This window comes from Labeo rohita, chromosome 24 (genome assembly GCF_022985175.1).
Source record: "Labeo rohita strain BAU-BD-2019 chromosome 24, IGBB_LRoh.1.0, whole genome shotgun sequence".
Taxonomy (NCBI): domain Eukaryota; kingdom Metazoa; phylum Chordata; class Actinopteri; order Cypriniformes; family Cyprinidae; genus Labeo; species Labeo rohita.
Genome location: NC_066892.1, coordinates 20,076,309 through 20,103,267, shown reverse-complemented (window position 1 = coordinate 20,103,267; position 26,959 = coordinate 20,076,309). Strand labels below are relative to the sequence as shown.

The 26,959-nt window shown below is 36.7% G+C and overlaps 1 protein-coding gene across 8 annotated transcripts in view; it reads right to left on the bottom strand.

The window, feature by feature from the left end:
• Positions 1-26,959, bottom strand: part of si:ch211-285f17.1 (sickle tail protein homolog) — a 156,493-nt gene that overhangs the window by 83,781 nt on the left and 45,753 nt on the right. For 2 of the 8 annotated variants that reach the window (XM_051098847.1, XM_051098850.1), the window contains exon 1: positions 24,138-24,794. The exons of 1 other annotated variant lie outside the window; for it this stretch is intronic. In XM_051098847.1, the coding sequence (XP_050954804.1) occupies positions 24,138-24,441 (304 nt within the window). In that variant the 5' untranslated portion in view covers positions 24,442-24,794. Of the gene's footprint in view, positions 1-3,775; positions 4,075-24,137; positions 24,795-26,959 lie in introns of those variants that run through there. 5 more of the 8 variants (XM_051098849.1, XM_051098848.1, XM_051098858.1 and 2 more) reach the window with 5 other exon arrangements.

Sequence of the window (26,959 nt, the reverse complement as noted above, 5' to 3'; positions counted from 1 at the left end):
GGAAGTTTGTTAAATGAGGGCGATTCAATTAGCGATTAGTTCATATCTCTCAGCCTGGCTCGTATAAAAGGGGCATGTGCTCTCAAACGGGATTAATATTTAATGGAGAACTGATGGATGAAGACTCCTCTGAGATGGTACTACAGGTGTAGTCGTTCAGAGCTCAAGAACAGAGGAAACACGCTGATATCGTGTGCCGAATCGAAGAGCAAAGGCGTAAGGAAAATAAGCACTCTGCTGAGAGTAAAAGGTTAAGACCATCTCATTGAGGCAGCTGTTTCATCTGGCTCTCGCAGATGGTTCGGTGATTTTTGCTATGACATCATTGTCTTGCCTCTTATTTTCTTATTCTCAAAGACTGCTGAATGTTCTGCAAGAAAATTTGGGTGGGAACACAGTGAGACGCATTCCTGGAAAGGACTGGACAATGCAGGATAAAATGGCTCTATCAAAAGCCATCACAAGATTTCGACATTGCATTTTATTCCACAAACAGCATCTAACAGTGTATATTGCAGGTCATTACAACAAAAAGTGTTAGTATCAGTAGCATACTATAATGGCATAGGTTTCCGTTTCTGACAGCCTGTATAACACAAAATTGTACACAAAAAAGCAAAAGTTGGCAAAAAATCCATCAGTTCTAATCTGTCTGGCTGGCCACTGGGCAGCTTATTTGAGTCTGTATGCATGAGTTTTTATCAGTCCATAAAAGTTTACCAGGCTGCTACAATAGCTCCATTCACATCCAAGTTGCTTTTCAATTTAATTTATGTTAAAAATTGGACTGCAGAAAAAAGTTTCCATCCTAGTGTTCAAGACAACAAAACCAAGGAAATAGATGCAAAATATTTAGTCACACAGCACACACTTTTTTTAATGAGCATCTAGGAATTTATAAACTTGTTTCCATTCCAAGTTTCCTTACTATATAAAACATTCATTCAAGCAAGCAAATAGATTTTTATGCACATTTTATGCAATACAATACAATCCCATAATCCCCTAGTGGACCCACAAATCAAACAACTTGATGAGTTTAAAAAACTAAAGGTAGGTAACTTAACCTTTTGGCATTAAAGACACAATATGTCGCTAAAGGACGCAAATTCAAAACAAACAAAGAAGAAGAAAAAGGCATAGTTTGATGACGCCGTGATTGAGTGTGGAATCACGAGTTGTCGTCTTCATCCCCACAGCCAATGCAATCCATTGGGACTCGGACAGAACTCATGTCCATGGATGAGCTAATGTATTAAAGACGTAGTATGAAGCAGGGTGGGGCTGAAAGTCGTGGAAGCGCAACGAGGACGCTGGAGTGATTGCTAATGAAGGACGAGTGCAATACATGGCTCGAAAGCAGTGGAGCTTTTATTATGCCACAGTCGACCGTTTCCACTTCTTCCAGTCATGTGTATGTAGTACGGCTGCACGATAAATCGCATGTGATTGCCATGCGCATCTAGTTAGTAGATCTACAGCTCTGTGTATTAATTGCTACTCCAGCTGAATGCACGAGATGGAGATTTACTGCTAATCACAGAACCGGCTTTACTGACTAGATGCGCATGGTAATCGCATGCGATTTATCTTGCAGCCCTAGTATGTATGAAAATGCAGCGGTGTTTTATCAGTAGCACTAGATACATTTGATTATGTTGAAAGTTCTGTTATAATGCTACTCTGTGCGTTCGTCACCTGTCTCACCTGTCTAAAATGCATGAAATATTGAAGTTTTTTGGGGTTTCCATGTTTTTTACAAAATAAAACCACAATATCAAGGGTGTTTGACGTAATTGGCAATGACACAGGCCATTACACTAGTTAAAATTTCTCTGGATTTAAACATTCCTTATAATGTAAGTACACAAGTCAGCAAAATATATAACACTGTTCTAGTGTTTTTGGATATTTTAAACTTTAAAAAATCTTACATATTGTGCCTTTAAGGGTAAACAACAACTATAATGTCAACATAATGATAAGTTCTGTCATGGTAATATACATGGCAATGTTAATGTGTTTGGAAAATGTGTTGGTGGAATAGATTTGCTACAGTGCTGCTTCAGCAAAGCAAGTACCGAGACTTGCTACTGCCAATACATCTGCAGACATACTGATTGTGAGCATGTACGAAATACCGCTACTGCACATTTAATATGAAATAACCCCGGATATATAATATACATGAAATCACCCCATAACAGATCTACAAGGTGGAGCTGGGGAAGGTGGAGGGTTTCTGAAGTGCACTGCATGCAACTGCTACAGCAAGCACTAGTTGAATAATTGAATGTTGAGCAGCAAATTCATTGGCTGATGATGCAAAAAAAAAAAAACAGTCAGCTGCGCAATGTGAATAGTTATGTGATCATATCATATTGAGTTAGAACCACCTGCGCATCTAGAGTTTCATGACAGAACTTGGTACTTATACCACTTTAGAACAAGATTGCTGGGGTGGAACATACAAAATGAAATTACCTGCTAGTAAAATGAGCATAAGAACTCCTGGCTGAAAAAGACTCCCTGCTTCAAAGACAAAAAAAAACTCAGAAGTGCTGAATAAGTAACATCCTCTGCCCAACAGTTAAGACTCTGTTACTCTGGCCTCATTCCCTGGCTTCTGAATCCTGAGAAACACACACATGCTCAAACTCAGATCCAGAAGCTTCTTCATCATAAAACTAAAATTCCAGCTATCAGCACTACTGAATCGCACTCAAATTTATATCCAGCATCTCTGGACAAACAACCTTGAGAGAAAAGCTTTGATATTCCTTCCAGACACACATGGGATGCGGCCCAAGACCTCCAGATGCAAATCTACTTAAACAGCATGGAGGGAGAAACTCGGAAAAGTTGTCACAACACAGAGGAATTCTGGCTGCCGACGTAACTCTGAAACCAATGAGTTTAGATTTCACTTGATTATAAATAAAGTCAACGGCATCCGAATAATTTGCAACTGACAGCCGTGGAGCCGGATCTAATGAGATGGTCATAATACATGTTTACAAATCTACGGAAAGAAGTGTAAATAATCATGAAGGCCACTCACGGGTTACAGTGGAACGCCAACAGGGTGGTAAGAGGGAATACTCAACGGGAACGCATTGTCACAAACAATATGTTTGTATATTTGTGTGCACGCTGTAAAACCACAGTTCTGTGGTTGCACAATGATAGATAGAGAGCTTGATGAGAGATGAGTCGTTACTTTCCAAGTAAACACCAAAACCGCAATATTGCCATGTTTGGTCAAAACTTAACTTTGCTTTCTGAAGGAGAAAGAAACGGAGGCACATAGTTCCTAAAAAGTTTCACACCTAAACAGTTCTATTAGGTCCAAAAAGGATCCACAAAAAGATTTGACTATGATGACCAATTACTGTGATGCATGTCAACTGTTTCCCAAAACATGCCAGAGCCCCTCACTATGCACAAATGCCTCCACATCCTTCACTTATATGCGATGATAAAATATGAGAAACATTGTAGACTATCAACCGGAATGAATAAACGCAAGGGGAGGAAGACTATAAACTTGCTGAATTGTAAAAGTAATGGATACTGCACTAAGGACGCAGAGGTTTGGCTGTGTAGTCGGCATTTGTGTTTTAATTACGCTCTAAACATGTCTCAATAAAAGTTAGGGGGGGAAAAAGATTTTTAATGTGCTACAGAGGAGAAGTGGGACTGAGCAATGTTTCTAATATCCCTTTACAGCTCTTTAAGTTTGAGGAAAGAGAAATAGAGAGGTTGTGTTACTCACCCTATTTGCCCTGTCCAGGATCATACATCCAAACAACAACCGAAGCGTGAACAAGGAAGCAAGAGAGATTGAGACCCACTCCGCCTGCTGCTGCGGCAGGGAAAGTTTTTTTCCTCACTGTAGGGCTGCTCCTGTTCTTCAAACCCTCCAACTCTCTCTCTCGCTGACACTTCCTGTGCTGTCCCTTTACACCAACTCAAATCACTCCCCCAGACTCAGCCAAGGAGCATTGTTTAGACAGGACGTGTTGTGTGAGCGTGTGTGTGTGTTTTCGATTGTGTGTCGCCATGAATGCGGTTTTTGTAACTCTCTTGGCACTCCCTCGAGCCTGGATCACCTCATTGGAGAGGGGAATGGAGAACTTAGAGAAGAAAAGAAAAGGAGATGTGTGACAGAGGGAAAGAAAGAGCCACTGATGAAGAGTGAAGTGAGTGAGAGAGAGAATCCCTTAAGCTAAAGCAAAACATGTGGAGGACTTCCTGCTATGGAGCCCCCTGCGACACAAACTTGAGGGCCGCATGTGTGTGTGTGCGTCTGTGAATTTAGAGCTTCCTCTCAAAATCCCTCGGTTTGCTGTTAGAACCAGAGCCAGGTTTCAGTCTTCAGTGAGGTCTTAAGTGAGTACAACAAAACTTCTCCAAAACACACAACAGATCTCTCCCAAAACCTAATGCGCTTTGCATACTGACTACATAGACAGCTATCTTCTAAAAAAGCATCCTAACTGTCATACAACATCATAATTAAGCAATTTGGATTGCTTTACATAGGCAGTATCCCCATGTGCTGCACAAGCAGCATGAGACTCAAGCTGAAACTAATTTAAAATAATTGTTTGTTAGCATGTTGCTAAAATAAAAGCACAATACTAGCGATGCCCCAAAATTTTAACAACCTAAAATACAAATAAAAATGCATTTTCTGCTAAAATAGTAATGGAAAGAAACACTTATTTGATTATACATTTAGATTGTGTCAGCATCTATTTTATACACACAAAATGGAAAAGTTATAACTGGTAAACATGTCAGCAGTCTGGGCGCACTTCACCATCACCAAAAAATGATTCTACAGTAGCTATATGTAAAATTTGTTAAGTATCAACAGGTGGTTCATTGGCAAAATAAATAAATAAATAACTTTACTACGAGTGGTTTATCTCTTGTAAACTTGATATTTTGAACAGTATATTAAGTTAATTTTCCCAGTTACCCAAATCAAAATCCACCCCTGATAGCACACATACATCATGGAGACGTCTATTTGATGTCTGCTTTTACATCTGGAAGACATATTTTTTAGAGTGTTTGCTCTTCTGCAAGAAGTCTATAGGATGTTACCTATCAGATGTCAAAAAGACGTCTATTAGATGTCTTTAAGATGTTTATGAGTTAGAATGCATGTAAAACAGATATCTGAAAGACATCTGTCAGATGTTTGTACACAGCAGATGCTTTCCAGATCAAGTGATCTTTAACAGACATCTTGCACACGTACGTGTGCTATCTGGAATAAATATATTTATTTATTTATTAATGTAGGCTAATTGAACTCCTGATAGCACATATACATCACAGAGACGTCTATTTGATATCTGCATTTACATCTGGGAGATGTATCTTTTAGAGTGTTTTTTCATCTGCAATACGTCTATAGAACGTTTTCTATCAGATGTCAAATAGATGTCTGTTAGATGTCTTTAAGATGTTTATGACTTAGAATGTATGTAAAACTGACATGTTACACAGCAGATGCTTTCCAGATCAAATGATCTTTAACAGACATCTTGCAGACGTATGTGTGCTATCTGGGACAATTTTTGGTTTTGGTGTTTTAGTAAAAAAAAAAAAAAAACAATAAAATAAATTTCAGTGCCTCAAACAATACTCTAAAAAAATACATTCCTTAATACATTTAATGATTTCTATCAATATTTTTCATTACTGAATGAATGTGAGTTTTTTGCAGTGCTTTCTGGCATTGCTTTTGCTGTGAAAGATACATGTGATGCTAAGCTAATAGCATGACACTTGAAGCATAAAACACTTGGCACAAACACTGGATAAAATAACACATTTCTAACGCCACTGAACAACTTTTTGGATCAGTGTTTCTCAGTTCTATTCACCATTTTTCAAGTAAATGTGGGTCTGGCTTCCGGTCTCATCTACATCCAGCTAGCTGTACAAAACAGCTTGTTTTGTTTACTTGCATGTTGAAGAAGAAGGTGGATATGAATTTGAGTTTGTCGAAATGCATTGTGGGATTGCAATGGTGCTTTAGAATTTTCTAAAATGAGGTAGCTTAGGATGCAGCATTATAAAGATATCAAGCCTTCATCTTGAGCATTCCTTAACCATGCTGCCTACACAGCCAGCTGACAAAGTTTTGGAACGGAGCACATGTCTGGAGTGTTTATGTAGTTTATGTATGTTTGTGTGAATTTGAGGGTGTGCGTGTTCAACTCAGCCATTGGCAGACGAACCGAAAGGAGGAGTGAAGAGGTATTGAAAGGCGAATGGTAAATAGTGGAAAAGACATAACTGTCCTTGGTTATCTGCAAAACTTAGAACACTCAGCAGACGCTGACACACTCAGCCCTGCCCCCAAACGCTCATGCACATACTAAAACAAACACACACACTCTTAGGCCCGGATACAAAGTCATGTGGATGTCAAGAGACGCTTGTATATGGTAAGCTCATGTGCTTCTGCAAACACAGCACACACAATGAAAAGAGTTTGTTGTCAGCTACAGTACAAAGAAAAGCAAATATAATATAATAAAATAGAAAAAGACCATATTCCATATGTAAATAAAGAAATAAATGAAATGCTCATACTTTTAGTGTATGGTATAAATACACAAACTGGCTTGTTGAACATACTTGTTAAAACAGACTATCCAATTTATTCTCACTATATACTGTAAAATAAATCATGGGGTCTCATGAAAAATTAATATGCGAGTTTAAAAGTATAAACTTGACAGCAAGAGAGCTTATATAAATATATATCTGCTGATAAAAACAAACCTGTAAACATACACCAATGACAACAATCATTAACTCTCACTCTCTAACACACCTTCCTTCACATCATAATTCAAAAAACACACCCCACACTACAGAGAACTCACCTATAAACACTATAGACCCAGAGAGCTTGGAAAAATATTTGCTTTGTAGCTGGAGGGTGTCGCTGTGGTAGAACAAGTACAAAAAGAGCTGAGAGCAAACAGGCAGAGGGCTGTCTAATGCACACAATATGTTTAGTTCTTTGGATTCTGTTGGTGATCTGACAGCCCTGTTGGTATGTCTGTGGATGAACACAATATGTATGCAAATTAATTCTCCTTAACTTACAGTCAATACTTGTACTGTAGTCTATATAAAGAAAATAGCAAAGTGGTTAGCGCTGTAATGAAAGCCTATGCAATTTAAATGTTATTATAATGAAGATTTAAACCTGTTAGAGCTATTTTTTTCTTTCTTACCCTAAACTGTTGAATAGAGGTTTTAAAAAAGTATGAAAATGACTATTTGATGAAAAAAGACTATTTAATAAATGGAATTGTATTCATTATTCTTATTATTATTTCTTTAATATTAACATTTAAAACATGTAATATGTGTATTGTAAGCCTGGTATATAATTAAAGGTATACAGTAGCTTTTTAAAGTATTTTCATTGTAATCATTTTTACATTTATATAATCATTACCAATCTATTAAATCATAATCACATAAATGACTGTTCACAAGTTTGTGGTCAGTAAGGTTTTTAATGTTTTTGAAAGAAACCTCTTATGCTTTGATCAAAAACGCAGTAAAAGCAGCAATACTGTGGAAATATTATTACATTTAATAATACTATATTTATTTTATAATATTACATTATTACATTTTTGTATGTTTTAATACATTTTCAAATGTAATTTATTGGTGGGATGGCAAAGCTGAATTGCAAACAGCCATTACTCCAGTCTTCAGTTTCACATGATCCTTCAGAAATCATTCTAAGAAATGGTAACAGTTTTTTTATTATAATCAATATAGTTGTGGGCATGAGTTTACATAAACTTTGCAGAATCTGCAAAATGTTACTTATTTAACCAGAATAAGAGGGATCATACAAAATACATGTTATTTTTTATTTATTACTGACCTGAAAAAGATATTTCACATAAAGGATGTTAATAAGAAAATAAAATAATAGCTGAAGTCATAAAAATGACCCTGTTCAGAAGTTTGCATACGCTTGATTGTTAATACTGAGTTGTTACCTGAATGATCCACAACTATTTATTTTTTTATTTTTTTGTATAATAATAGTTGCTCATGAGTCCCTTGTTTGTCCTGAACAAACAAGGGACTCATGTTGTTCAGAAAAATCCTTCAGGTCCCACAAATTCTTCGGTTTTTCAGCATTTTTGTTTATTTGAACCCTTTCCAACAATGACCATGATTTTGAGATCCATCTTTTCACACTGAAGACAACTGTGGGATTCATATGCAACTATTACAGAATGCTCAAATGCTTACTGATGCTACCCTAAGGTACAAAGTGAAAAGGTACAAATATGTACTTTTAAAATATTAATATGTACCTTTAAAGTACCAATATGTATCTTTAAGGTACCAATATGTACTTTCAAAGTACTAAAATGCACCTTTAAGGTGCTAATATGTACTGTTTAAGGGTAGGTAAAGTACAAAGATGTACCTTTTCACTTTTGCACCTTAGGGTACCGCCCCAGCGACAGAACTGTACCTTTTTTTCTGAGAGTGTATATATATGAATGATATTTAATCAAAATAAGAAAAATGTACACATCTTCATTCTCTTCAAAAGTTTTCACCCCTCTTAATGCTCTTAATGCATTGTGTTTCTGTCTGAAACATCTGTGAGCATTTGAACCTTCTGTAATAGTTGCATATGAGGCCCTCAGTTGTCCTTAGTGTGAAAATATGGATCTCAAAATCATACAGTCATTGATAGAAAAGGGTTTAAATACACAAAAATTTGTGGGACCTAAAGGATTTTTCTAAAGAACAGCGGGCAGTTTAACTGTTCAGGACAAACAAGGGACTCAAGAACAACTATCACTAAACAAAAAAACACATCTGTGGATCATTCAGAGTATTAAGAATCAGGCGTATGTAAACTTTTGAATGGGGTAATTTTTATAAACTATTATTTTCTGCTGTGGACTATATGTAAACGTATATGTACTAAAAAAATAACATGCATTTTGCATGATCCCTCTTATTTTGCAGAAAAGTGCATGTAAACAACCTCAACTGTACATTTACAGTCATTTCTGATTACGTTAATGTGTTGTTTGCATTGTTTGTTTGCTTAATGCATTTTATGCATGGAAAGAAAAATTTAAAATGACTGCACACTTTATCTTATTAGCAGAGATCTCAATAATAATGACTAAGATAGTTTATTTAACCTACTGACCCCAACAGAACAGCTAAAGTTAATTAGAGTCGCATATCTGTGTGTGTGTGCAAATGAGTGAGTCGGAGCACAACATGTAAAACATGATGAAAGAGAGTGCGATACAGAAAAAGTGGTGAAGAGGACGGAGTTTCTTTAATATACAGCCATACTTTAAATCCAGACACCCAAGGAAATGGAGGAGTACCAGCCTGTGATGTCAGGAAATGAGGGCTGTTCAAACTCGCACTAAACGCCGGGTTAAAACACTTACATCTAATTCACATGGACACAAATTCAGATGAACTGCAATGATTATTTCCAGCATTCCCAGCCATTGAGCATGCTCTAAAATATCACTTACCTACAGGCTATAAAAGTTCAAGAGCTGACAGAAAAAGAGAAACAAAAAACAGACAATGACAGCTTTTCTTATGATGAGATCTGATCGTCTGTCCAGGAAGGCCCTCAGATTAACTATAACTCTGCAATTTTGAGTTTTTCCTTTAATTATGCTCAACATTCCATGATCCTCTGTCTCTCCGTGAGCCTGAAGGAATTCAGAGTCAGATGAGACGAGATGATTGGTCTGGCTGTCTGACTGATGATATCATAATGGCCGAACTCATTCCATTTCCTGAGTCTGATTATGGGGACGTTTATCAAATTCTAATATGCACAGAGGCAGTTACTGACTAGTGAACCTAAAATGAGAAACTAACTTCTCTACACTCTGCACACATACTAGACAACAGTAGACATGAAGGAACCATTATTACAATATACTTATTATCATCGCGTTTTACACAAATGAGCATTTTAGTGGATGTTGTGTATGAAAACGGAATTTATGGCTGCTGAAAATTTAGCTTTGCCATCACAAGAATATATTAAAATAGAAAACAGCTAGGTATCTATATTGTCTCTAAAAAGTGTAGGAACATAAATGTTCATCCAATCATATCCCTCAGTCCAAGAGCTATGATAGGCTGTCCTACCTGCCTGTCAACACACGTTTTTGCATACCTCCATGCACACTGTTTGCGCAGACACGATACGTCAGTGTGTTCCATTACACTATTGCAGACCGAGGGAGAATGGATGGCATTATTACTGTAATATCAACCCTCCACCAATGCTGTCTCTCATCGTGTTGCTGGTTAGCCTCTGATCTGCCTGTAGGTTTCCATGTGTTTTGGAGGAGGCATGGCTTTGGAGAGTGATTTACAGGGAGGGTGGGATCTTATGCTTTCAAAACTAGCTTGCTGCTGCTAGCTCCTCCGAAATTGCCTACCCTACCTTTAAATGGTAGTGTAAGCTAGTGTGTAAGCTATACATGCTATAATTTAGAGAAAGTATAAAAAGGAGAAGTATTAGATGTGACTTTAGCATCTGCTATTAGCTGGTATGTAAAGTTACAGCTGTGTATATGGTTTCAGTCAAACCTACACAGTCTTAGGATTTCCGAGCAGTCTAAAATATGGTTTAACACATAACATTTTCGGTGATTTAAAGGTAACGCCAAATGGAATTACAAAAATATTGACTGTTTTCAGATTTCCTGAACACACTCATCCAAACAATTTCTGCTTTTCTGAGAAGCACAAAATGACAGGCAACAAAAGCCCCTGTGTTTGCTTCTAGGAAACTAATAGTGCATATTAAATCATAATAAAATGACGTTTAAAAACTAAAGAAACACAGACCAAAAAAATGACTGACTCATAGTTTAATAAACACACAAGCCTCTGCCAATTGCAGAAATCTGCCCTGTAGACTAAGTACCCCTAATTACTTAATGGCATGAGAAAAACACACACACAGTCAAACTCGGTCAGCAAAACAATATCTGTCTCAACAAGTAAAGATTCCTCATGTGATCACCCAAACACACATCTTTTAGTACCTTTTATGGAGACAGTTGTTGATGTTTCAGTCACTGGCTCAATGGATGTTGGAGAGTTTTAGATGAGCACATCTTGATTTATAACAGCATGAATCTACACGCTGTCTTATGTCGTATATCAGCTCATGCTTGGTTCTTCAGTAAATCAAAGTGCTGGGCAACTGCGGCCAGACAAATCACCCTCAGGCCAGCCATAAAACTCGCCAATCAACATCAGGTACCATCTTTAAACCACTAATCATCATTATACGGATTGCACTGACGCTGCATCATCTTTCAGCCCAGCCAAGTCCAACAGGTGCTTGTCAGCACATCCTGTGTTGTGTTGAATGTGCCTTAAATCTTAAATCTAAGTATATTTTTAAAAAGCTGTAAATGCAGAAAACATAATATTGAAATAAAACGCTACATAAGTGCACTTAAAGTGAGCATCTTTTAAAGGTTTATAATAACTTCACTTTGCTAACGCATGTTTTTGTTTCAAAAGAAATGATGCTGCCGTTTTGGAAAGAAAATTTTACTGTCGCAGCCATTATTGAGCTGAATTTCTACTCAATATTGCCTTATCAATTTATGTCTGAATCAGACCCAGAGAATATTACTGAAGAGGATCAAGCAGAACCTAAGCAAGCACGACTCTTATTTTGATATAAGCCAGGAGGAGACTGGTTTTCCTTTGCTAAAGTAAGGAAAATTTGCTTCCTTTGCTCCTGCAAACAAACGTTGGTTTTCGCGAAAATCACAGGCACATGCGCTATGCATAAATCTTACGTCATCCGTCTGGAATGGCTTCCGTGTACGACGTCGAGAAAACGGATTATTACGTTTTAAATATGGATTGATTCGCTACAGGAGGCCTTTATTCAGCCCCGGGATCCATGTGAAGCACTTTTTATTTTGGATGCATACGCTTTATTAGACTTGTTTTGGACTGATGAAGAGAATCACCCACCCACTGACATTATAAAGCTTGGAAGAGCCAGAACAATTTTTAATATATCTCCGATTGGATTCGTCTGAAAGAAGGAAGTAATATACATCTAGGATGGCTTGAGGGTGAGGAAATCATGGGCTAATTTTCATTTTCGAGTTAACTATGACTTTAAGAAGCGAATTCTGTAAAAGAAAATATCTCCCATTGAACTTGAGCGTTGTTGATGTTGTTTATGCTCAATCAGCAACATTATACACACTAACTAAAGTTAAAAAAATGAAATCATAATCAAGGACCCCTTTAAAATGCTGGCAGGGAAGAGTTAAAGGGAAATTCATTAGGAAGGGAAAAGGATTGGGATGAAAAGAAAACCAGATTCAAACCTTAATCTCCCACATGAGCACCAAGGCTCAACATGGCTGGTGCATAACCGCTACATCTCCAACAAAAACTGCTTTATTTCAGGTCAGATTTGCTGTCTAATTATAACATTTATAACTTTTATAACATTATAACATTTTGATAAACTCAAAGTAAATTCTAAAACTTTTCCATGGCTGTTGAAATTCACTGCATGCATACAGTGCTTTGCCTCTCACCTTTAAAACCTTCCCTTTTTCTCGCTCCATTTCCTCTTGTTTCTATTTCACCGGTCTCTCTATACCAGGTGCTTGTCTAGCCATTAGATGGTGCGTCAGAATGGAGCGAAGACAGAAGAAGAAAGAGGAAAAGAACGAGTGTGCGCACACAACCCACACTCAGTGCCAACATTTCAGGAAATCCCTTCATCTTTTCATCCTTGCTTAACCACTCTTTTCTTAAAAACAAGGAGTCTCTTTAGGAGACGGTGTTCATTAGGTGTGTGTGTGTGTGTGTGTGTCTAACCCTCTTGGCTGACCCTAATAAGCAACCACACACAGCTTGCTGAATAGACTTCAAACAGAGACGCTACTTTTAATCAGCTCTGAGAAAACCAGCTCACAACCTGTTCGGAGAGAAGAGGGCAAGAAAAAGCAAGGGATAGAAGGAAAGAAAGAAATAAAAGGAGGTGGAGAAAACTGTAGAGACAGACAAACAAGAAAAACGGCAACCACAAATAAAACAGAATGAGTGAAAAAGGCTAAAGAAAAGGCAAAGACAGAGGAAACAGCAACAGAACAAAAAGGAGATGACAAGCACTGGAGGAATCTGAGGAACAGTCCATCCACTGCACCAGATTACAATTCAAAGTTACGATTTTCTGTCAGCGCTGCATGTGTGGGCCTCAAAACTGTCAGAGCTCATAGTCTCATAAGGGCTCTGTGGAAACTGGGGCAGAGACACTAGATCTCCAATTAAACTGCTGCAAACTGAAGGAGAAGTGACTTTATGAGAGATTATTTGATTAGTAAGAAAATGCTTGGTGACTTGGCTGTAATGCCATTGGAAGGTAGTGAACCCATAAAATATTTGTAGAATTAGGCTACACTTGAATGTCATCGCATTAGATGCAAATTATCAAACCAAATGACATTTATTATTTTCAACATAAAATTTATACATTTTAAGTGCGACTTTTTAAACAACCAGCCAAAAACTTCATATTTCCTTTGGCAAAATAGTACAGAATATCAGGCATTTATCAGTTATCGGCAGATCCATCTTGGTCACTTTAACTTGCATTGTAAATAATGATGCAACCAATGAACTTTCACAGGAATTCCACCATTGTGTTACTTTAAATAACAGGCCCTAGAGTCACAGCTGGGAGCCAAAGACTGGATTCCCATCCAGGAATAGTCACAATGGAAGGAAAGAACAATTTTAGTATATCCCTGCTACTGCGAATCCAGTGAAAACAAAGATAAAATAACTTCTTGTTATGAGTTAAGAAAACTGAAAAAATGGTCCAGTCCTTTTCTAGCATGGTCTGGGAATGAACATCTGTGTCATTGTGCACAGCACATCTTTTCTCAGACTCTTTTTTGTGGTGAGATTGTGTGCAGTTTTATAAATATAATTACAAATGCTGCAACTGACTGATATAAACAAATTTAAGTTGAAAAACTAAAATTATTTAAAAATAATATTATTTTAATATTATTTATTAAAAACAAAACAAAGCTAAATAAAAAATTACAAAAATATAAATAATAGTAAAATTGTAGTTTGTAGTGTTTGTAACAATTAGCCTCCTTTTGAAAACAGAAAAACACATGATCATGATAAGGAATGAATATGTGTGTCTGGATTGAAAAGAGGTTAAACCACACAACTTGCTTCTCCAAATTAATTGCTTTTGAAGAAACATGGAATATGTTAGAGAGGCAACAGGTTATTAAAGTAGTATTTTATCCAAAAATAAACATTTTTGTCATTATTTAGTATATACTCAACTTTTTACTTTTTTTTTGAAAGAATGTCATGTCCTTTTTCTGCAATGAAAGTGGATGAGGCCTGGTGCTGTCAAGGTCCGAAAATGACAAAAAAGCACCATAAATATACAGTTGAGGTCAAAAGTTTACATACACCTTGCAGAATCTGCAAAATGTTAATTCTTTTACTAAAATAGCAGGGATCATACAAAATGCATTATATTTTTATTTAGTACTGACCTGAATAAGATATTTCTTCTATAAAAGACGTTTACATATAGTCCACAAGAGAAAATAATTTTATAATTTATATTTATAAAAAATACCCCGTTCAGAAGTTTACATCCCCTTGATTCTTAATACTGTGTTGTTACCTGAATGATCCACAGCTGTTTTTTCATTTAGTGATAGTTGTTCATGAGTCCCTTGTTTGTCCTGAACAGTTAAACTGCCTGCTGTTGTTCAGAAAAATCTTTTAGGTCCTTCAAATTCTTTGTTTTTTCACCATTTTGTGTATTTAAACCCTTTCCAACAATGACTGTATGATTTTAAGATCCATCTTTTCACACTGACGACAACTGAGAGACTCATATGCAACTATTACAGAAGGTTCAAATGCCTACTGATGCTCCAGAAGGAAAAACAATGCATTAAGAGCTGGGGGTGAAAACTTTTTGAATTTGAAGATCAGGGTAAATTTAACTTATTTTGTCTTCTGGGAAACACGTAAGTATTTTCTGTAACTTCTGAAGGGCAGTACTAAATGAAAAAATATGATATTTAGGCAAAATAATAATAATACAAAAGTACACATCATTCTGTTCAAAAGTTTACACCCCTGGCTCTTAATGCATCGTTTTTCCTTATGAAGTATCAGTGAGCATTTGTAATAGTTGCATATCGGTTGTCCCTCGGTTATCCTCAGTGTGAAAAGATGGATCTCAAAATCATACAGTCATTGTTGGAAAGGGTTCAAATACACAAAAATTGTGAAAAACCAAAGAATTCGTGGGACCTGAAGGATTTTTCTGAACAACAGCAGGCAGTTTAACTGTTCAGGACAAAACAGGGACTATCAACTATGAATCTGAACATTTTTGCAGATTCTGCAAGGTGTATGTCAAGTTTTGACTTCAACTGTATAACACATGAGGAACAGACTGAATTTTTAGTTACTCCATGAGTGTATTTTTGGAATGAACTATCCTTTCAACACCACTTTCTTTTTTTAATACTGCAGTCAAGAGCATTTCCTCCCCTGCTGGAATCAACATCTTCAAAAGCTTTATCAACCACTCAGACAAACTCCCAGAGGTCTCTATCTAATGAATGAGAATTTAAACACAGTTGCCCACGTTTTTATTGATTTCTGCTTAGGAGAGTTATCTCTGATGGGCGCCTTAGGGACACTTGGACGTACTCATGAGGAGCAACTTAAGACAATCGGTGACAACATATCTGTTAGTGTGTATGTCAGCCACAAAGTGTAAGGTTCTGCAGCAACAACAACCCTCAGCACAAAACGTCTGCAGTCTTCGTGCGTGACGAGCCTCAGGGCATGAATTCAGCTCAGAGGGAGATAAACAGTAACAACAACAAAACCAGGTGTGTAAAATGGAGGTCTTCTCCTCCCACCTCTGTCTTTAGCTCTTTTTCAGACTCATATCAACCAAGACACTTTGTGACATCTAAACTGTGTAGAGCTACACCATGAATCAACACAAACCAACTCAAATGTCAATATACTTGTGTAAACACACTCAACTTGTTGGTTCTTGCCTAGTTTGTAACCTAATTCAAAGTTTGTCTAAGGTGGGCATTGTTAAAAGGGTCTCTCCATCTCAGGTTCTAAGATCAAAGCAAAGCGTAATAATAGAATACAAGCTTCAGATTCACAGAAAAATTACAGTGTTTATATCACATATTCATCCTCCTGAATTCCAAACTTTTTTTTTCAGTGGAACACAAGACATGTTTTGAGAATGTTCATGCAGCTCTTTTCCATGCGAGGAAAGAATAAGCAGACATTCTGCCAAACATCTCCTTTTATGCTCCACAGCATAAAGGAAGTCATATAATCAGTGATCTAATTCAAAGTTTGCCTAAGGTGGCAATTGTTGAAAGTGTCTCTCTTCCTTTCTCCTCCAGATTTTAAAGGAATCAGGTTCTGGTTACTGGCGACTGAGTCCTGTAAGCCATTTTTCTCAGCCGCAGTGGCGAGTCTATGAACTCAGTGGAAAGGATTCTGGAAAATTCCTGAAGTAAAGAAAAGTATCTAAGTGCTACTCCCTCTCCTGACATTAACGCTCCCTGAATGCTTTAGGAGACTAGAATATCTCACAATGAAGAATGATAAACCTCTGCTTTCATTCTCTCCCTCCCCTTTTCGATTCTTCCTGCCAAACGGTGAACAATTACCAGATTCCATTTGCCATTAAGTTAAAGCACTCAGGCACTTTTCATTAGCTGAGCTGGTCGGTGACCTGTGGATCAACTTCTGCCCACATGAATTCAGTTTTTCACAAACAGAGCACTCCATCTGTCTGAAGGAATAATAGTCTGCTGGTCCGAGATTAATGAAGTGGCTTCCAAGCACAAAATACCTCATTTAAGAGAGTAATTTGGTTACAATAAATCTGGGACGAGCAAATAGTGTCCATGTCGCACTGTCTACTTTCAGTCTTTTGTAAAAAATAAAACTAAAACTAAATTCCTATTTTTAAAAAAATAATTTTTGCTTGGTTGCTGGACAATTTAGGGCCAATTTAGTTTTTTTTTTTTTTTTAATCATATATTCACCCTAATAGGGCTGAATTTCTTTCTTTCTTCTATGAAGCACAAAACAAGACGTTTTGAAAAACGTTAATGCTGCTCTTTTCCATGCATAAAAATATAAAAAGCACAAGTAGACACTGTTGCCAAGTCTGCGGTTTTCCCACAGAATTAGGCTACTTTAATGCTGTTTCCGAGGGTTGTCTTTCATGTCCGCGGGTTGAAGGGATAGTTCACCCAAAAATGAAAATTTGATGTTTATCTGCTTACCCCCAGGGCATCCAAGATGTGGGTGACTTTGTTTCTTCAGTGGAACACAAACGAAGTTACCAAATCTTTGAGAGTAAAAAAAACATACACAAACAAAACCAAATTAAACCCTGCGACTCGTGACGATATTCTGATGTCCTAAGACACGAAACGATCCGTTTGTGTGAGAAACTGAACAGTATTTATTTAATTTTTTACCTCTGATTCACCGCTATGTCCTACTGTCCTGAGCGCATGCACAGCATCTGCCGCGTGACACTCATTGTTTACAAAGTGCACAGAGATTGAAGACGTGTTCACTGGCACTGTGAAGATCTAAAGATATTTAGAAGTACAGGTCATCGCAATGGAAGACGATTTTTATATATCATCAGACAACATGAATTGTTTTGCCCAACCGTATTTATTTGAACCAGAATACTCAGAGCAAGAAGTCAGAGAGATGGAGGAAGCAGCTGCAGCAGCACAGTAGTGCTCAGGACAGTAGGACATAGCGGTGAATCAAAGGTAAAAAATTAGATAAATACTGTTCAGTTTCTAGCACAAACCTATCTTTCGTGTCTTAGGACATCAGGATATCGTCACAAGTCGCAGGGTTTCATTTGGTTTTGTCTGTATATGTTTTTTTTTACTCTCTAAGATTTGGTAGCCATTGACTGCCATTATATGACTAACAGACTGCAATGGTTTGAGTTAAAAATCTTCGTTTGTGTTCTACTGAAGAAACAAAGTCACCTACATCTTGGATGCCCTGGGGGTAAGCAGATAAACATCAAATTTTTATTTTTGGGTGAACTATCTCTTTAAGCGACCCCAATAAGATTTATCCTCTGGAATACGAATTTTACTAGGGCAACCCTGCCAAAGAACATGTAATTTATACACCGAAACGCATATTTTATCAGGGGACCCCTCCAACTGAAACATGATTGAGCTAGTGTTGAGTAGAAATTAGGCAGGGTTTTTTTGTGAAAACCTGGCAACCCTGCATGCAGACATTCTGCTAAACATATTTTTTATGTTCCACAGAATAAAGAAAACCATACAGGTTTAGAATGACTTTAAAATAAGAACATGAGCAGAATTTTTATTTTTAGGTAAATTATCCTTTTTTTTTAAAAAAAAACTGTCTCTTCAGGAACTTGCTGGCACAGTGAGTTCTGCTAGACTGTCCTGTTCAGTTCGGGCAGTTCTGGATTAAGAGTGTCTCACTTTTTAATCAGAGAGGATTAAGAGTTAATGAGCAGTGCTCATTAATCTAATCCCACTCGTAATTCTCTTCTTTCAATGGCTACAGTGTCCATTGCAATGACTTAGATCCTGCTCTTGATTACAAAAACTTATCCCTGTCTGACACTTTCACCAAAAATTATGCAATTATATTATCATGAAAGTGAGTTCATGCCAAAATTTAATCAATCTCAGTCTTAAGTAGCACAGGTATATTTGTAGCAGTAGCCAACAATACATTGTATGGGTCAAAATTATAAATTTTTCTTTCATGTCAAAAATCATTAGAAAGTAAAGATCATGTTCCATGAAGATATTTTGTACATTTTCTACTGTAAATATATCAAAACCTAATTTTTGATTAGTAAAATGCATTGCCAAGAATTTAATTTGGACAATTTTAAAGGTGATTTTCTCAATATTTAGATTTTTTTGCACCCTTAGATTCCAGATTTTCTAATAGTTGTATTTCTACCAAATATTGTCCTATTTTAACAAATCATACATCAATGAAAAGCATATTTTCCAGCTTTCAGATGGCGCATAAATCTCAATTTCAAAAAATTGACCATTATGACTGGTTTTGTGGTCTTGGGTGACAAATTAGTATTATTTTATAATTTTATATAATTTTTTTTTTTTTTTTTAATTTAATTTAGTATTATGTTTTTGACAAAAGGTTGTATTTTCTAGTCCTCCAGACTTCAGTGTCATATGATTCTTCAGAAATCACTTTACTAAGCTGATTTTCTGTTTAAGAAACATTTCTTATTATCAACAATGTTGAAAACAATTATGCTGCTTAATATTTTTGTGGAAACTGTAATCCATTTCTTTTTTCAGGACTTTACAAATAGAAATTCCAAAAGAACAGCATTTAGTTGAAATACATTATTTTGTAACATTACAAACATCTTTACTGTCACTTTTTTTAACATGAGTAACTTCTATGAAGTCTTTAAAAATCATAAGATGGCTTTGTTTGAGTAACAGTCTGAATTTTAGCTGGAAAAATAAGCAGTGAGCATTCTTCAACATGTCTCAATTTGTGTAACCCAGGCTGATGAAAATACTTGCCTCTATATACATTTCTACAACACTGTAATTACGTACCTCACTGCACGTTTTGCGGCAACTTCAAAGTGAAATGTCCAGAGAATGGCACTAAAACATGTTCAAAACATGACCGTGGCACGTTTTTATTATGTTGGTACTGGTACATTTTGCTGCGTTTTTATTATGCTGCTTGAGTTACATATTACGGCTGTTCGGAATTCAAATATCCAGGGAGTGTCGCTAAAGATTAATCTTGTTGGATATTGGAAATATTCTCTACACAAAACCCAACCCTGAACCAACACGATAGTGTTAACAAATGCAAAAGTGATATAAAAACACATTTGTTGGTGCAGCCGTGCTATTTTAACTTTCATATGCGGATTTGAGCTGTTTTGTCGAACCATGGATTTACAGGGTTCGTACCGGAGCTCTTCGTCACTTAGGTGCTACGCTGTATCACGTGAGTTACCATGCAAACTTACTTAAATGAATATTGTTTTGAAGTCATAACATAATGTTCTGCATGTAAAACTTTGTACCTGTAAATCATACTTTGTATGAAAAGGAATAAAAGCTGTAAGAGTTTTCTGCCTCTATTGTTCATTTCAGCTGGAAACTCAGTTTCAGTTTTGCCGAAATGTATATAGAGGCACATATTTCCAATGTCGCAATAAAGTCATGCTGTTTTGAAACAACATGAGCCACAATGAAAATAAAATGACTGAACATATTACTGAACACTTTCACTTCATTTGAGTCCTGCAATGTAAAAAGCCAAATTAAATGCAAACCACATTATTTTGGTGTACTACACTGGCAATCCCATAAAACCCCCGAGGAAATGTTATGCTTCTCATAGTGGTAGATCTCAGACTGATATGTTAAACACACCAATCTGGGTGACCACTCATAGTCTAAGCATGGGAAATCTAAACAGCCGAAGCTCGAGTACAGATCCAACCAGCTTAAGATAAACTTCGTTGAGATGAGAGGACTGTGTCTCCTCCTGTCTCCCTCCCTCTCTGTCCTCTTTCTTTCCCATAACCTCTGTCTGGCTGAACCATGAGTAAGCAAGACCACCCAGCCATGAAATTTACTGACTGTGATACAGTTCTTTGTCCTGCTACACCTGCTTGTGATAAACTTTCAAAGAGTGCTAACAGCAGATTAAACAAAACCATTTTACCTGCAGATAAACAGAAATCCCCTTTTAGAAAGCCGACTGCTGATAAACAAAACCTTCCTTTATCACTCTATCTGCCAGACATAAAACGGGCACAGAGAAAAGAGAACGTATTTGTTTTCCTTCCAGATGTTTCTTCGAGGGCACGTTTAGGTAGAAAACATTAGTATCAGATCGCAGGTGATTATATTAGATTCTTGCGCTTGGATCCGTGAGGTTCTTCAAAGCACAATGGACAGGTATAAAGTGTTGTATTAATGTTACAGTATGACTTACATACAGTGTCATTACAAACGGGTGTACTTCTGCCCTTTAGGATTTAACTCTTTACTACCAGATTTCTAAGTTTAAAAACTAAAATATGCATAATATTTATTTAGAAAAGCAAATGCTGATTACAGAAAAAGCACACTCATCATCTCCATTTGGGAAATGTATCAATCCATAAGTCATTCTTTCCTTTTTTGAGAACCGTTCATCCAACATGTTATGACCTGTGCTTGAACTCTAAGTCTAGAAAACATTAACTGTTAAATGGTCCATTTAAAGTAACAATTTAAAGAAAAAAAAAACTTAGCCCTCATTGTTGTAAACATTTACAATCAACTGAGAGACAGTTTGTTCCAAAAATACATTTCTGTTATTATCAAAAATGTAAACACAAGTTAGCTACAAGAATGTCCACGTTATTTTTGTTATAACAAAAGTGAATGGTTATATGGCTGATATGCTTCAACAAAGACCAAAAAAGTGACCTGGTACGAAAGGAAAACATATGGTATGAATAAGACTATTGGTGGCCTAGAACCATTTTTTCTGTTTCAGCAACCATGTGTCATAAAAACGTGTTTTATATTGACATTTATTATTATCATTGATATCACCTGTACAAGGTTTGGCATACATGTACTCTGGAGTCCATAATCATCAAAAAATGAATAACTCGGTGTTAGAAATGTTGCATTGGCAGCTAACAGAAATAAAACAAGTTTAATTTGAAGCACTAAAACTAGAAATTAAGTAAAAATAAAGCTAAATAAAAATGATAAAAGCACAAAACAAAAATTACTAACACCTTAACTAATATTAAAATGAAAACTGAAATCTATAAACTAAACATAATTTAAAATATTAATAAATATGATAATACTATGTAAATAACACTAGTCAACATGGCTGCCTGCGGCTTATATTAAATGTATAACAAGGAAAATGAACCCAAATAATATTTAATAACTTAAGTATCTACCCTTTTTCACAAACTATTGCATGGCTTCAGAGGACTGTTTATTTTAAAAGATTATTAAAATCACAGAGGATTAATCATATAGAGAAAAATAGGGCATACATCATATTTTTTGTAGGTTTTTGACAAGCTTTATTTATTATCCATCAAGAGCCATGTGACAAATTGTGTAAAGTTTCTGTGTCAAATGTTAATGTTTCAAACATATGTCTACGACTATACACCTCTATGTGGTTACATCTATGAAGGACCAATTTTCATGGTAACATCTGGATCCAAGTTCCTTTTACTGCCATAGTAGATATAAAGAATGGAGGCAAATGGTTGAGCTATTTAAAAATGACCAGAAACCATGTTTTCCTGAGACTCATCATAAGTTACTGAACAAACGAATGACAAATAAGAGTGACGCACACATTTCTGTGCGTGCATGTGTGTGCTCGTCAGAATGAATAACTAAAGGAGGGATCGCAAGCTCAAGAACTTCCTGTCCTTAATACCATCCCAGTTTAAATCCCCACCTAGGGCTGTCCCGTTCCTGCAATTTCACTGACATGTCCTTTAATCGCTACACATTGAAGAATGTGACTGACAGGCATCAGAAGGCAACTGAGGTGACAGGATCACCACTTTAGAGCAACTTTGACTTTTGACATGGAGCTCTTCAACCAAAACCAGCAGGATTAAAACCCACTGGGGCGGAATGTGATAAAGAGGTGCCTAATCACACACAAAAACACATGCACACACACAAACTGGCATTAATCTGCACCCCACTGTGCTGGAATGGGGAGGCAATGCGATGGTGAGCCCATGTGTTTTTTTTCTGAGGAATGCAGCAAAAATGCTCAACCCAAAAATCAACGCTGCTGCCGATCTAATCCCTCTAAACCCATTGTCATATATGAATTAATATAAAACCTGCGCTGAATGCTTTTAGCGTAATACCATATGCAGTCACTCACATTCAAATACTTCAAACCAAGCATGCAAATCTACTAATACCCCAAATGCACCTAAAAACTAATGCAAACAAAACTGTATGTTTCATTTTTGCTCACACCCATCCTCAACATAGAAACTTCAACATGTACATGTACTTAGGCATGTACTTAATGACAAATATCAAGTTTAGCCAACATTTAAAACTAAACGCAACTAAGACTATTCAACTTATGGTTAATATCACCAAGAAGGCAAACAATGTGTCACGTGTAGCTAATGTTCAACATGTCTAGAAGGTCTAAAAACTTGAACAGGGCAGACACATAACATGTAGGAATGAGACACTGTTGGCAATATCTCGTTATTTATTTAGCAAATGGAGAGGTCTCTTTCGCAAGACATCTTAACACAGTTTTAAACCGTGCTCAAATTGGCCAAGATGTCTGCAAGTCTGCAAACAAAAGCTTGATGTTTTAGTATTTACTCTCATTTCTCATTAAAAGGTTATGCTTTTTAGCCACACACTCTTAAAAACAAAGGTTCCTTTTTGGCATTGATGGTTCCATGAAGAACCCTGAACATCCATGGAACCTTTCAAATCTATTATAGTGGAAAAAGGTTCTTTGGATGTTTAAAATGTTTAATTTAAAATGGTTCATTTAAGAACTGTTCACTGTAAGATTCTTTGAGGAACCAAAATGGTTTTATGGCACTACTGCAAAAACACCCCTTTGAAGCCTTTATTTTTAAGAGTGTACTGTATACCGAAAGGGTTAAAGGGCTGCTCAGTACAAGAAAAAAAAGATTTTCAGTGAAAAATCCTTTAAAAATATCTCCTGAGGCAAAGAGAAAGAGCAAATTCTGAGCACTAACATTTTCCCTTTAGAATTTATTCAGTCAAATAATGAAAACATAAGATGTGCAATAAACAGTGGCCAAAAAACATCCAAACATCAGAGGTCAAATATAAAAATTGCAATATATGGGTATCCAGCTTTGATTATCTAATACTTACTGGGATGTGTGACTTGTTGCTGGGTTATTTTTGCTGCGGACCCTTTAGGTGGACTGATTCTGCTTCTCGTTTGGCCCATCTCGTCTTCTTCCTTTACATTAGTGTTTTGTGGGATCTGCAAATGTGTCGTTCCATTGACAGGAGGCTTCTGACCAGGTACATTGCCCTCACTTCCTGTCCGCATCACCTTCTCCCCCATGCCGTGCATTCTGTGTCTGCCAGCAGGTGTATCCCGACGAGGCGAGGGGAGTTTGGAGCCAGGACTTGCCGAGGATGGGCGAGCAAGTCGTGAAGGTTTAGACATGGTGTAGAAATGCTAGTTAAACTCGAGTGAATCCAATCAAGTCAGTTCTTCAGTCACTCACTTGGTATTCCATTTGAGTTGTCCAATCAAATCGCACTAGTGAAATATCCAAAACGGTGTTCCACAGGTGTCCAAATACCTGGATTTCCACCGTATTCCACAGAGAACGAATTGTACCGTCTTGGTCTTACTCTCCCTCCTTCTCTCTCATCTCTCTTCCTTCCTGTCCTTCTGTGTCTTTACTCACCGAACGAGTCCAGACGAGTGCAGGTAGACGAACCAGACGGCGAGAGAGACGGAGGAGGAGGAGGAATGAGGGGGAAGGGGTTAATCACCACCTTTCCAAACGGAGCCTCCAGCGTTCCGAAGTGTATGCGTGTGCGCCTCGGGATGACTGACAGGGGGACAAACGGAGATAAGCAGCCTGTTCCCATGTATCAGCGCATTCCAACACACAGTCTCAATCACTCTCTCGTTCTGCCCTCCTAAACTCCAACTTTCCTTCTCTCGCTCTCCCCACCTTCTTTTTCATCTCGTCTAGATGCTCTCAGCTTGGAAAAGCAGAAAAGTCTCAATGCTTGATAATAGAAAAGAAAAAGAATGGAAAGGGAGGAGAAAAGGTCTTCTGTTGCTGTCACAGCTGTGTATGCTGATCCACATGTGACTCTCTCTCTATATCCACTGTGCTTTCAGTCTCCAATTTACCAGGCTGGAAGACCATCGCTGTGGTGCGTGCTGTAGAAAATTACACACATATATGCACACGTGCTGGGATATTTTTGGAGAATTACAAAGCGGCAGAAAGGAAAGCGGGATTACACTACCATAGCTTGTACTTGAGCTCTGCAGGCTGTGTGTGTTTGTGTATGTATCAAAGCAAGGCATGCTGGAAGCTTTACTTTGGGCTCAAAAGAGGTGGAAATGGAGGAAAAATCCTGTTTGTTGTTGTCAAAACAAGCACAAACACACTGGAAGAAAGTTTTCACAACTAAATATAAAAAAAGGAAAAAAGTAAGGTGTGGAAGAGGAAGAATAACTTATGAATAACTAAATAAAAAAGAATAACTATTACATTTCATTAAAAAACAGTTAAGGTCAAAAGTTTACATCCCCCTTTCAGAAACATTAAAAATGTTAATTATTTTACCAAAATAAGAGGAATCATAAAAAAATGTATGTTATTGTTTATTTATTACTGACCTGAATAAGATATTTCACATAAAAGATGCTTACATATAGTCCACAAGAAAAAATAATAGTTGAATTTATAAAAATGACCCAGTTCAAAAGTTTACATACACTTGATTCTTAATACTGTGTTGTTACCTGAATGATCCACAGCTGTGTTTTTTTTGTTTAGTGATAGTTGTTCATGAGTCCCTTGTTTGTCCTGAACAGTTAAACTGCCTGCTGTTTTTCAGAAAAATCCTTCAGGTCCCACAAATTCTTTGTTTTTCTAGCATTTTTGTGAAACAAAATTGTTCCTTTCCAACAATGACTCTATGATTTTGAGATCCATCTTGTCACACTGAGGACAACTGAGGTACTAATATGCAACTGTTACAGAAGGTTCAAACACTCAATGATGCTCCAGAAGGAAACATGATGCATTAAGAGCCGAGGGGTGAAAACTTTTTGAATTTGAAGATCAGGGTAAATGTAACTTATTTTGTCTTCTGGGGAAACATGTAGCTATCTTCTGTAGGCTCTGAAGGACAGTACTAAATGAGAAAATATTATATTTAGGCAAAAAAACAAAACAACAAAAAAAGTACATATCTCCATTCTGTTCAAAAGTTTTCACCCCCGGCTCTTAATGGATTGATTTTCCTTCCGGAGCATTTATATGTAAACCTCTTTTACAATAACATGCATTTTGTATGATTCTTCTTATTTTGGTAAAATAATTACAATTTTTTGATTCTGCAAAGGGGGGGTGTAAACTTTTGACCTCAACTGTATGTTGGGATTTTATTTTGATTGTTTTATTGCCCTTCCAGCATTATCACCGCTAAACATTAGTATTAATAGTCAAATTTACAATTACAATTTAGAAACCATAAATGAATAAATAATTGTACAATAATAATAAATCATTTGATAAATTTTAATAAATCTGAGAGAGAGAGTATTCCTTCATTTTATGTTTTAAAAAATGTAATCCTAAAACTTCCATTTTTTAAAATTATTATTATTTTTAGGTTATAGGTTTGGCATATAACACTGTCTTACAGAATAACTGTCAACTTACCACTAAAAACACACACTATCCCGAGTATAAGTTAAAAACAGTTTTTGGAGCGGATAACCTACTAACCCAAAAGCCTGTCCCTCTCTCCAGTGCTCCTGTGATTCCATTTCACAGAAAAGCCCGGATCAAACCATCCAGCGGCGGGATATTTACCTTTGGATTTCATACCCAGGGAGTTTGGAGGGAAAAAAAGTCCCAATGGAGCAGATTTGGCTGCCACACAATCCATAAAAAAGCTATGGGTAAAATACATACACATCTAGACAA